Below are 12782 nucleotides of genomic sequence, written 5' to 3'. Positions count from 1 at the left end.
GGGCTAGTTAAGTTAGCTAAGGGCTACTTGGTGGAGATGGCAAAATACTTGTCCTTGTGTGCAGAGGAAGCTGTCCCACTTGCTATATCCCCTTGTTTGTGTCAAAATGATATGTTACTGGATGCACTTGGAGACTTCCTCTGTGATAATGCATAAAACATTTTTGGGGAAAAAACACCCCCTTCCCCAATCCAAATCAAACCCCAAAAAGCAGGAAGGAGAAAGAAACCCCAACTTTAACAACTGTTCTAAGAGAGGATGTACCTTTATGGCTCTGTCAGTTCACAAAAGGCGATCAGACCATGCACCAAGTAGCTCTTACTGTTATTACGGGAGAGCCTCTTATTTTCAGCTGTCAGCCAGGGTTACCTGCACAAACTTTTTTTGATAATTTTGCAGGCATCCTTAGATTTTTCCAGGGCACCAGCGTGCCAAAATAATTTGTTTTGTTTGTTTTTTTCTACAAGAAATTTGTGATAGCAACTGTGTACTTTGGAGGACAAGGCAATCTCCATACCTGCTAGAGGGCAATTCTGCTGTTACAAGTTAGCCTTCTTGCCCAACATTTGAAGAACCAAATGTAATTTAGCAAACCTTTCTCTCCTTTTTCCACAGTTGGCATTTTGAGAAACTTTGTAAGAAGCCACCTTGCCGATGCAGAGCTGCCATTTTACTTGTGTGAGTGCTGTTGGTAATATCTGGCCTTATTTTACAAAGGCTGTTTCTAGCTGTGGGATGTTGATGCCTGAGAAATGACCTGGGAAGGAATGCCTTCCCTGAAACATAGCTTCACAGTGCAGAGAAGGTGTAACCTGCTCCCTTGGTCATGTTATGCTTCTGCCTAAGAAGCAGCATCTGTGGGCATAGGAACGTATCTCCCCTTCAGAGGGCAGGGATGCCTCCCACACCTTTGTCTGATATTCTGGTTGCTAGGTGGTCCTGTTTTATAACTTGTTTTTTAACTTCAGTTGTTGCACCTCCCAGAATCGTCTTGAACGATGAAAGTCTGACGCTGTTTGAGGTAAGGACTCCCACGTGGGCTCTGGTTCTCTCTGGTCTGTGCTCCCCTTAACCCTGCCTCAGGCTTTAGTTACTTTTAAAAGAAGCTGTATAATGCTGTGATCCCTGTAGGCTTCTACTCAGCCAAGGCTAGTGGAACCAGGTGTTTTGGAGCACAAGCTGTTCACCAGAAGAGGTCCACCTTGTGCAGCAATAGGCAGAGTCACACTGGGGGCAGGGGTGGGGATTTGCATTGTTCAGTACACACTCCGTGCCCTCCAGAGCTGGAGCTGTATTAAACCTGGAATGTTAAAGAGAGCTGAGCTGAGCTCGGTGGGCTCTGTCTGTAGCTAGACTAGGATAGTAAAAGATGAGACTCAATGTGGACAGGGAATTGTTTTCAATTTCTGCAGTGGGAACTAGAGGCCATATTAGACAGAAATCTGACCTTTTTGAAATCACAATATGAGAGTCAATGTACACTGAGGAATATTCGTTCTCTTTGTGTAATTTTTCTCTGAAAGTACTGAGGTACAGCTTTTCAAATTCAGATTCCTGGAGGTTTTTTGCAAGTGTCAGATAGGGTGGTCTTGAAGTCCCTGGCCAGAGACTATTGGCTGTGTAGATCACACACGTGCTGGGAGTGGTTGAGTGATTTTGCCAGTGACTTTGCCCCAAAGTCACACTCTTTAAAATGTTCTGTCATTCAGATCTGCATGGACCATTCCAGACTGGTGCACCAGAGATCATTCAGACTAAAGGCTCATGCAAACAAGAGAATTCTTCTTTGATTCCCCTGAGGGAGCAGAAGAGCTGGGGTGGGGATGGGCATAGAGAAAGGGACTTTTCAGGCAGCATGGTGAATTAGTTAGTGATTGGCATGCCTCAGAAGTTGTTTGCAATGGAGTTTTCCAAGTCTCACAACTTCCTGACCAAGCCATGTGGAAGAAATACACATGAAGATGCTTTTAGAGGATTGAATGTTCAGATATGTATCTGCCTCCTGTTGATCCCCTGATGCTGGTTCTGGTCTCCTTTGTTAACTTTGGTCTGTTTTCTAAAATATTCTAAATCTTCTGCTTACCTCCGTTTACCCCTTGCCTGCCTCCCCCGCCCTGCAGTACTCTTCTTTTATTTTCTCTTTCTCAGTGCACATCTTGTATTTCTCTTTGAAATAAGAAATCTTATGGCAGGAATTTTGTTTAATTTCCTGCGTTAAAGCCTTTGTTCTGTACCTGACAGCACTACTGGTGCTTGTTACGTGTGTGGCATTTTCCTGGTTTCCTAGTTGTGACATTTACTATGAAATTCATTCTCGTGGCAGGTCCCTGAAACATGAAAACATGTTAAATTAATGCTCTTTAAAGACTTGGAGGTGCCTTACAGCCCAGTCTTAGGGACTTCATTAGAAATCACAACTTTGTGAAGAACCTGGTCAGTTTTAGTGTCAAACATCTCCAGTCTGCAGTGGCCTTCCGTGGACTGCAGTGCTTGTTGTGGCACATGGCAAAGGTGCAAAGCCTTGACTTTGGTACAGAACTGGGACTGTTCAAGATGTTATGCTCAAAAGTGGAAAGTTCTTTGCAAATGAACTGTTCTAGGGAAAGGATTTTTTCTCATTTCTCATATCCTCTCTGTCACCATGAAAGAGGAATAACATCCAACTAAGTTAAAGGGTGTCAAATCCAAACTTGATTTAAGGTATGTTTTATTCATGCCACATATAATCACACCATAGTCAAATTAAACTAGTGGTTATGTTGAGAATTTGGGTGTAATTAAATAAAATGGAGTTTTTAAACACAATCTTAATTATACAGAATCAGTACAATTACTTGCAAAATGTGGAAAGCAAGTAAAATCTCATACTTAAAATATTTTTAGGGATTGTAACATGACATTACGAAGAGATTATTGTCACATTAGTTAACAGTTGGATGACTTTGCATTTTTGGCTTACCCAGCTGGCTCAACGTAGGTAACTGTGATGATGTGCCGGGAAAGTAATTTGAGCTTCATACACGGCTCGGTGAACTCTTGTGTTGATCATTATGGCTTTGGAGCAAAGTCTTAAGGTGATGAAATCATCAGCTCATTACTGAATAGCAGTCAAATCAAAAACAACCTCCTTCCAAAGCAAAGTATTCAGAACAAACTAGAGAACTTTGCTGTGTATGGACCAGAGTTTGTCTGAATAACATCCAGATCTGGTCTCACATCTTCAAAAGGAACTGGTGAAGGTGCAGAGAAGGGGAATGAGGTTCATCAGAGATCTGCTGTCAGAGTCTCCTGTCCAAAGAAAGACTGAGTAGATTGGGACTTGCCAGTCTGTAAAAGATGTGAGTGGAAAGGGAATAACATGCCAAGGAGAAGCTGGAATGCATTGAGTTCTTGTTCTTGAGTATAAGTGAGTGGCGTCGAGTGAGGCAAGCAGGAGCTAGAATAGATCAAAGAAGGTAGTTGTTCGTGTGTCAGAAAAATGAGGCATAGAATTCCTTGTCACAGGGTGCTATATACTAAAAGCATATACTGATTTGAGAAAAGTTTGGACAAGTTTGAGGAAGATACGTAGTAAGTGTGTCTCAATATATAGAAACCTTCTCAGGAAGATTCTAAACTGCAAATCGTTGCTATCACTTATAAGCAAGGATACTATTTTCAGTTAATCTGGTTTTTGTTCACTATTAGGGTACTGGCTGGATTGAATGAACTACTGCTCTGCCTGTGGTTCTTCTGTCTTTGGGAGAGCTGTGTTTAATGCCAGTGGCTGTGTAGCCTATGTGCCTTGCTTGGGGCCCTTCAGCCCTTTCAGGTCATGGTCTGTTATGGCAGGAATGATTCTGTGTGTTTATAAACATTTTACTTGGATGAAGCATCAAACACGAAAAAAACAATTTCTGACGAGAACTTATGCTGTTCTGGTTATCCAAACTGCTGTCAAAGAACACAGAACTGACCTGTGAGGATGGTGCCTTATTCCAGTTTGGGCTGGCTGATTCTGGGAGAAGCTTTGCTGCCATTAACCAATGTAAATCCTTATTCTTCTTTAACTTTCACCATGTTAGGGCGGGCCCCGTGCCATAATTTTCCTGCTCAGATCAGTTTCCCGTTCTGCTGGGGTCTGGGTGCCTGGAAGGAAGGGGCTGGAGGGCCTTTCTTCTCTGGACAGAATCAGGTGTGGAAATCCCTGCAGCTGTTGTGTCCATGCCCGCTGTGTCATTGTTGGATGCCATGTTTAGAGGCATCTGTTCTCAAGGAGGCTGCACTGCCTGAGCCTAGGGGCTCTCAGATAAATAACCCTGGCCCAGTGCAGGAATGAAAGAGCTGGGGGTGGGACCTGCTCACTGCTTCTCACATGAGCTTGTGGCCTTCTCAAAACCTTCAGTCAGGAGGTTTGTGTGGGCCAAGGGTCCCTGCTGGCTGTGACACTGAGCGCTGTAGAGCAAGCTGCAGTGTCTGACTGTGCCCTGGATGGGGCTAGGCTCTGTGCAGGGGGGTTTGTGGAGACATTTCCCTTTTCATTCATCTTGTGCTCCATGGAAGGGAAACATCTACTTTAGGCAGAGCTGCCCTTCTAGTCCCTAATCTGGAAGGAGGGAGCTGAAAAGACAAAGCTGTTCTGTAAAGATAGGAGGGAGATGCTCAAGGTACTTTGTAAAATAGTGTGGCATCAGGGCTGCAGCACCCCTGTAGTTAGAAAGCTTGTTCTGGAATAACAGTGTTTGGTGCATGTGAATGTAAATGAAGCGCTGTGGAATATGAAGTTCCTCCAGACATCGTAGGAAAAAGAGAGCTTGGGTAAAGTAACAGTACAACTAATTGCTCAAGTTTTTTGATGTATCTTTTTTGGGTTTGGAGGATGTGTGAAAGACTTGGGAGGAAGTTTGTCTTTAGCAGTAACACATCTCTTTAAGGGATCAGTTTGTATCATGCAACTGCCAAAATTCACCACTTTTGCCCCAAGTCATGTTAGCTGTGGCCTCTTGGGATGCTTGGCACCTGATGTGCTCCCCTTGCAGAGATGCCTGCACATAACCTGATGCTTGATTTTTTCAAAGCAGGTACTACCATAGTGTATCTAGCCATTCAGGATTTTTTTTTCAACATTTAATTTTCGTGTTATTCCAAGTCCTAAATTAGCAGTAGGCTATCATCTACTCTACTGACTACGTTGGTGTTGTTGGTAAGGAAAGATGGATGGTGTCTGAGGCAGTAGTGTGAGCACATTTGAGCATTCAAATATTTATGAATTACTGAAATTTGTGCTGAAGCCAGTAACAGAAGAGACTGCAGATGGTGGAGTACCATATTACCAATACTTTTGCTCTTTCCACCTTCTCCCTCCATTCAAGCTGACAAGTTTGGCACCACATTCATCACATTTGATCACTTGCAATGAAGGAAGAACCTTTATGCTGCTAGCAAAATCAGGAAAAGAGACAAATGTTGTTGACTTGTTTGCCAAGATACTTGGACTGAAAGAACTGTCTGAAGTGAATTCTCCCAAAATCTGTGTGTATTTACAGTATAGTGAACACACAGATTGGCAGCAATGTGGAGTTTTTGGAACCCATAAAGACTTCAAGGCATTGCTTTGATTTTTTTGTTGTTGCTGTTTTTGCTGGCGGCCTTCTCCTCATGTCCCTTGAAGTGTTTTATAATGTTCTGCTCTCCAGAGCTGATCAGCCACAGGCTTCCCTGTTGTAGCACTTGGCTTAGGGTTCTTTATAGCTTCAGTGGCTTGTTTGTGTTTTTTCTAGGCTGTCTGAGCTTTTCAGAGTTGCTTCTTAGCTTCTTTCTCCTCCCAGAAACAGGCGGTTTTGTAGTTGCGTTTCTGGGGTGAGTTAGTGGAAAAAAATCATTGATTGCTGTGTTAATACTAGGAAAGATTTAGCAGAAAGTAGGAGTACCAGTCACTGGAAAAGTTGAAGCAGTAGAGAGGGCAGGAGGCCATCCTCTGTCTACAGAGGAACTAAAGGAATCCACAGGCTTCCATGTAAATATTTAGGTCTTCTAGTCAGATCTTAGAGTGCACTGAGCGTTTACTCTGTCGTATACCACAAGGCAGAAATCCAGATGAGCTGTTTGTTCCTTTTTTTGCCTTTGGTTCTCTTTCCATATCCTATTTGTTAATGCCAGTTTGGGCAGTATATCTGGCATGCTTGTTCACTCAACCTGAGTACAACCCAGGCAGTACGAAGCCTTCTCTTTTGGCAAGAGTCTGAATGCAGTTTCAGAAAAAAATGCTTCATCAGAGTCAGTCCATCAGAGGCATTTCCTGTGGCAAGGCTTATGGTTATTGCACTCACTAGCAAAGAGAATTGCAATTAATACTGAAATTCATCCAGCACAGAGGATGGCATTCACCTGAAAGCCTTAGTCTTCTTCATCCAGGATTTTGTCATCTGACTGCATTTGGAAGCAATCTCACCTTCTCTTTGTGATGAGGTCTGTTACGTATGCTCACAGAGACTGTCCATGCTTGCCTCATGATGCTGGCTTTGAGGACAGCTGGGTTCTTCTGTCCCAATGAGAGGCTGCTTGCACAAGTGAATTAGGAATTGAAATCCTGCCCAAAATCTTCACTGCTACTATCAGTTTTGAAGGCCAGATCCTTCTGAACTCAGCTATCAAGGTCTCAATGAATGCTCTTTATACTTGGATTCCTTCATAAGTAGACTTCTCAAAACAGTGTTTTAAAGTCTTATCTTTGCCTTATCTGCCCTAGCTGGATCAGACCTCCTCCATGTTGGCCACAGAATATCCATCTCCTCTGGCAGCTGATGTCCACATTGGGCAGCTTTGTTGTCAGGTTATAAACGTGAACTGTTTGATCTGCCTCTTTCACCATGACTGTGGTGTTTATTTCTGTTTCAGCAATGCTATGCAATCCTGCTGAAGAAACTTTGATCCACCGGTCTTCCAGTTGAATTTTCCAGGAGGTAGTTTATGTGCTTGGGGTGTGTGTACTGTGCAGTATTTCGTGTTGGTGGCTTGGGTTTCTCCTTCCATGCGCGTGTTCCTTTGAAGTGCTTATTTTCTTATTCATCTTCCTAACATCAGTCTAACAGCAGACCTGTGGCACTCTGATCTTCTCAGATTGTGTAACGGAAAGAATGCTGCTCCTTCTGGCAGCTGCAAGTTCCAGCAGCCTCTGCCTGGTGTGACAACATTGCTCTGTCAGGGAAGAGAACAACTTCCTGGGAATAATGTACATCATCTGCTATGCTCTGTTCTAGGATTTTTTTGCATATGCATGTCTGAGAAAGAGGAAGTATTGAAATGTTATTTGGGGAGGGTTCTGCCTGAAATGTTTTCCGTGTTCTAGAGAGCAAGTTACTAAAACATGCAGTAAAACAAAGCAGAAATGCCTCTCTGCTGTATCACAGCTGGATTCATAAGGGACTGTTGTTCTAAAGTGGATATTTTTATCATGGAATGTGAGATGCAGCAGCCCCAGTGTGCCACTCCACAGCCAAGATGCCATGCTGTCACAAACCACACTCACCACTGCAGTGTCTGAGTAACTGTTCAGTATCTCTCTGAGTAAAGCCGGAGTTACTCAGCTGCATAGTTTCAGACTAAATATGGCTTTATGAGTAACAGGCTGGTCTTCAGATCTCTGAAATAGAAGGTGTTCATTTAAACTTCTGCAACTGTAACTAAGCAAATGGATGAAGCTGTGTTAGATATTTTCAAAATCTGAGGAGCTGGTTATTTAGAGTGATACTTCTTAATTAAATGAGGAGGATAATAGGCGGGACATTGACTTCCTTTTCTCCTCGCCTCAGTGACTTTCTAATCCCTTCAGAAGAAAGCTGTCCTGTGATTATGATCTTGGATGGGGCTCTGGAGACTTGAATGTGTAGTTCTCATTGTTGCTGCTGCCATCCTGTGTGACCTTGAGTAAGTTATCTCTTTAGGTCTCAGTTTTTCATCTCGATAAAAAAAGAAAAGCCCCAAAAAACCGAAACAAAGGGAAACCCACAAAAATGAAAGCAGCCCACAAACTCAAAGTATTCTTATTTACATCGCATCTATATAATTGCACAATGGGACACCATTTTCAGTTGGATTTCTGGTGCAGTAAATCTAACTGTATGTTGTAAATATGCTTTGCACAGTGTGATTTGAACATTATGGTTCAATAGATTAATAGCATCTATTTCCCCAGTCAGAATGGCAGTTTTTTTGGCTGGAAATCAAAGCAGCAACGAAGAGAGATGCTGTAGCAACTGGCTGTTGGCTCAGTCCTGTTGTAGTAATTCTCTGCATGTATGTGAGTGGAGCTTTTGAGTTACTTGTTTTGAACATGCTTCGATTCTTTTGGTCAATCTGGCAGCTCAATGTGATTCTAAGAGTTCTCAAAATCTGTTCTGATTCACAGATGTTCTTGTAAGAACTCTATGCAGTGAAGAACTGCGGAGTTGTTCTTCTAGGAACCTTGGCACATGTATTAGAACAACTGCAAACATTTGAGTAGCTGACTTGAGGTTACAGTTTTCAGGTGATAGTCTGCCCAGTGATTGATCATTACATTCTTAGGTGCATTAGAGAATGCTAAAGGCTTTGACTTCAGGCTCATATGTTTTCATGGACAGAATCTACTAAAACCTTCTCATCTTTATGCCGAGACAGTCCTTGGACAGGTGGGATCATTCTACTGGACTGCTTTTATTTTTTAATGTGAAATTGCTGCTGATTTAAATGCTTTCAGATTATAAAAAACTCTGGGACAGCATTAGGTCCTGCCAGTGACTGGCTAGAGAATTCCCAGGTGAGGTGTAGCTCGCTGCCCTCTGCGCTGCACCCTCAGGGAGTGCTGGGATTGGGATGGTGCCTGACAATTCCGTGCAAAGGAAGCTAGAGCAAGAGTTCTGTGCACGAGCCAGTGGTTTGTTTGAATTGAAGAGAGATAACTTTGGAAAGAGGGAACTCCATGTTGGCTGACCCCTAGGAAAGGATAGGGATGCAGGGAAAGGAGCCATGGGAAGGACATTGCGTTCTGTGTACTTGAGGGCTGCTGTCTAGCTCCTTTAAGTTTCTTTCAATTAAGATTTTGAACTGAAGCATTTGGACTGATGTTTTGCCAGCAATGGGAAATGGTTGTGGACGTGGATCCTGAAACTGAACTATGGTTATTTGATGACCTGTGAGTAAATAGGGTAGAGGTTTATATTGGGGCACAGTCTGTCTGTGTGTTTGTTGGTTGAGTGAGTCTGTCTAGCTCTTGATCTGTTTCTCACTCTCTTTCTCTCTTTGTGCCTCACACAGGCCTTGCCATGAATTTTCTCTGACCCCTTGGGGCCATTCCCACATGAGGCTTTGATGTGTGTGCCCAGAGCTTGATTGACAAGGAAGTTTCGGTGGCAGCAGCAGGGAAACGAAGAGAAAAGGGCAGGGCTTTGAACTAAAGGGCTTTGAGTTCTGAGTTTCTGTGCTTACTTATCTCCTTCAGAATGTTAATTATTTACCAGGATAATTGGTCGGGAGGCAAAAAAAGAGAGGGAAGGTTATTAAAAAATTCCAACACTAACACACTACAAAAACCTCATTTTCCAACTTGCAGCTGGCATGAAAAGGATGTTGTGTGTAAAAGGGCTTGAGTGTATGTGTGTTGGGGGGGCCCTTTTTAAGGCACCCATTTCCTAAATAGACGAGTGCTGTAGAAACATCAAAGCTCCTGTGAGAGTTTTTTCTGGGTTTTCTAAACCGTGTCTGGTACTTTGTAATTAAAGAAGTTTATGGAGTGCTGTCTTTGTGACTGGAGCACAACCAGGCAATCTTAGGCCCTTTTGATTGGGGAATGAAATGTTAAAAGACCTAATAAATCATTATTTTGCTAAAATGTCAGTTCGAGGATGTGAATTCCCCTGGATGCTTTAGCAGGAGCTGAGTCTTGCAGTAGAGTGATAAATATCTCCTGTTTCAGCCTAGCGTGATGTTGACTGTGTTGCATGACACAGTATCCTATGGCCTCTGGATTAATGTCAAAAAAATGCCTAATACCACATGCTTATCTGAAGCTTGTAAGCAGGAAGAGAGGTGAAGCTATTTCATTTTGCCTTAATGCAATTAATGTATTAATTTGCATTAATACAATTTTCTTAGTCTCCATATTAGACTATTTTTAGACATATTAGCCTCCTGTGTGAAGATCAGGGTTCTGTTGAGTACTGGTAATTGCTGTGCTGGATTTGGTCCAAGGACCATCATTCCAGTATCCAGCTTGGGCTGGTGGTGGCAACAGAGGCTCAAGATAACTCCTGAGCAGTCAGTCTGCCCTGCACAGTTTCCAAGTATGTATGAGTGATACCAAGTGGGGCAGCAACTTGCTTTTATCTGGTTATTTATTTATTTATTGGATCAGTGTGACAAGTTTATTGTTACTGTTTTGCCAGGGAAAATGTAGACCATAAATTTACATTTGCTGTACGGTTTCTGGCTGTAGCGGTACTTGTCTCTTTTACACCATGATGATTTAGTTTCTTTACCTGTCTCTTACTACAAGGCTTCCTAAAAACTTAACAGAGTTGTTTCAGCTAGTTGTTCTTTATGTGGTATTATACTGGCATATAATGTAGGTAATAAATATGATGGTTATTTTTTCAGAATCCTTTCTGGTACAGCTGGCTATGCCATGTCATATTAATCTCCTGCATATCGTACCCTTTTAAAAATCTAAGCCTGAGCTTGCATTGATGTCTGTTTTTAGCATGAAATTTAATAACTCTGACTCTCTTGCTCTGTATTTAATTTGGGAACACTTGGATGCACCATGGGATGTGATGGTGTAATGCTTTGTAATGTATCACTGAGTTTTTTTGAAGATGTGGTGTGACACTGAGGTCACTGTAGGCAGCAGAGCAACCTCCCTAGGTAGATCCCTCCTTTATACCCACAGTGCCTTTGTGATTCCTTAGTTGAACAGGGGGTGTGTGAGTCCAGTTTCACAGTTTCTCTGGTGCCCAGAAAAGGACCACAAGATAAATGAAGGGTCCTGCATCTGACATATGGGAAGAGGTAGGGAGAGTGTCAAGGTTGTTCAGCCTGGAAAAAAGAAGCTCTGGGGGGGTCTTGTCAATGTGTGTAGTAAAAGAGATGGGAAACAGCAAGGGATACAGTCTTAGCAGTGCCCTGTAAAAGATGAAATAGACACAAATTACAGGAACTTCCAATGAACATTGAAATAAAAGGAAAAAAAACCAAAACAACCAAACCTACTGGATAGAAAAAAATGTTTGAATATGGCAGGTATTCTGATAAGTAGGAACTAGAAATTCAGGTTGGATTTATAAAAGGAAATACTTAGTCCTGAAAAGGTGGTGAAACTAAATAAACTTCAACTATAGACAGGGTGTAAATGTAATAAAATTATTTAGAATAGATTTTGGGAGGGCATAGCTGGATTTTTCTTCTCTTGGTGTCACAGCCACTCAGGTCTTAGATGATTCTTCATCATATTAATGCTATCTGCTCAGCAGTGGAGAATCTGGGTGCAGTACAATGGCCTGAGATATGGGGACGGAGGAGGAGGAGTGGCAGGGCATTCCTGCAATGAGCACTTGCTGTAGAGGTCTCATCACCTGTTCAGTGGAACAGACCATAACATTTTCCTTCATGTCATACTCTGAGTGGCCTGTGCTCTGCACAAGTTTAAGTTTTCATGAATTACAGATGGTTAGTAACCTTGCCTTGAACTCCATGAATTTGTAGCTGTCTAACCTTCCTCCAATGTTGACAGTGAACTGTGTAAGCAGTGAACAAGCAGTGATACCTTATTTTCCCCTTTTGATGCAGGCTAAACTTTTTCCAGCTGCTGTCATTCATTTTGGATCAGAGGAGTGCAGGGGTGAGTGCATTTCCTCTCTCCTTTAGCTGACTGTATAGTTCTTGTAGTAGACTCAGTATTGCATCCTTACTGTCAGAATTCTGTCAAAAGAAACTGCAGTCCTTGAGAATGCTGGTGAATGTCCCCATTCTGACTGGCTAAAGGTCTTCAGAGGTGGTTTGGTCAGTTAGCTTGAGCACAGCTGTAGACATTGTACCTTTTTGATGGGATTTGATAGCCTGGGGAGTAGGCATTGTCTGCCGTGGGATCAAGAATGACAGAAGAATGACTCCATAGGAAAAAAAAATCCTGTTGTTCAAAATGCTAACTAGACAAATGTCTAAGAAATGCTTTTGCAGAGCTCCTGTGGTAGTAGACCGGCTGGAGATGGTAGAACAGATCTGAATCCTTGGTTCTTTGGCATCTCTGGTTTATGCCTAGAATCCCTGTTTCTCCCAGAGACCAAAGTATGCTCTGGCTTCACAGAAAAGTTCCAGGGATGCAGTGAGTGCTGAAAGAAAATGTCAGGGTCTTGAGGTTTGGATGATGAAATAGACCTTTGAGTTGTGAAGAAACTGGCATGGTTTAGTTACGTTCTGGGTCGTTGGGGGAAGGTGATGTAGGTTTACTGTAGTCTACAGGAGGTACTTTTTGAGCTGAGAGCTGTGTGATACTGTGGTGATTGATGTATCTGCGTTACCAAATAAGTTATTTGGTTCCATTTCTAAACAGCTTGTTACCTGAAATCAGACCTGCTGGGCTCTGCAGTTTCTCCTTCTGCAGCTGATTTATTAGTAGCCAGGTATGTTGGGGTTAAATAGAGTTGCAAATGCCTTAATATTTCAGTAATGGGAAGCATGAAATGAGCCCATCTTACTACAAAAAAAATATGCTTTGAAGGTACTAGGACTTCCTTCTCTCCAGAAACTTGACTTCATAGCTTTGTGAGTCC

The 12782-nt window shown here is 42.5% G+C and overlaps 1 protein-coding gene across 7 annotated transcripts in view; it reads left to right on the top strand.

Moving 5' to 3' along the window:
- The window catches only part of ASPSCR1 (ASPSCR1 tether for SLC2A4, UBX domain containing), a 36707-nt gene that overhangs the window by 20697 nt on the left and 3228 nt on the right, over nt 1-12782 (top strand). For 3 of the 7 annotated variants that reach the window (XM_058852007.1, XM_058852006.1, XM_058852008.1), the window contains 4 exons: nt 616-678; nt 969-1021; nt 11800-11851; nt 12563-12632. In XM_058852007.1, coding sequence (XP_058707990.1) covers nt 616-678; nt 969-1021; nt 11800-11851; nt 12563-12632 — 238 coding nt within the window. Of the gene's footprint in view, nt 1-615; nt 679-968; nt 1022-1709; nt 2713-11799; nt 11852-12562; nt 12633-12782 lie in introns of those variants that run through there. The other 4 variants (XR_009279007.1, XM_058852010.1, XM_058852009.1 and 1 more) reach the window with 4 other exon arrangements.

The sequence above is a fragment of the Poecile atricapillus genome, chromosome 17, assembly GCF_030490865.1.
Source record: "Poecile atricapillus isolate bPoeAtr1 chromosome 17, bPoeAtr1.hap1, whole genome shotgun sequence".
Lineage (NCBI taxonomy): Eukaryota > Metazoa > Chordata > Aves > Passeriformes > Paridae > Poecile > Poecile atricapillus.
The sequence above is the reverse complement of the archived record's forward strand: the minus strand, read 5'-3'. Positions and strand labels throughout refer to the sequence as shown.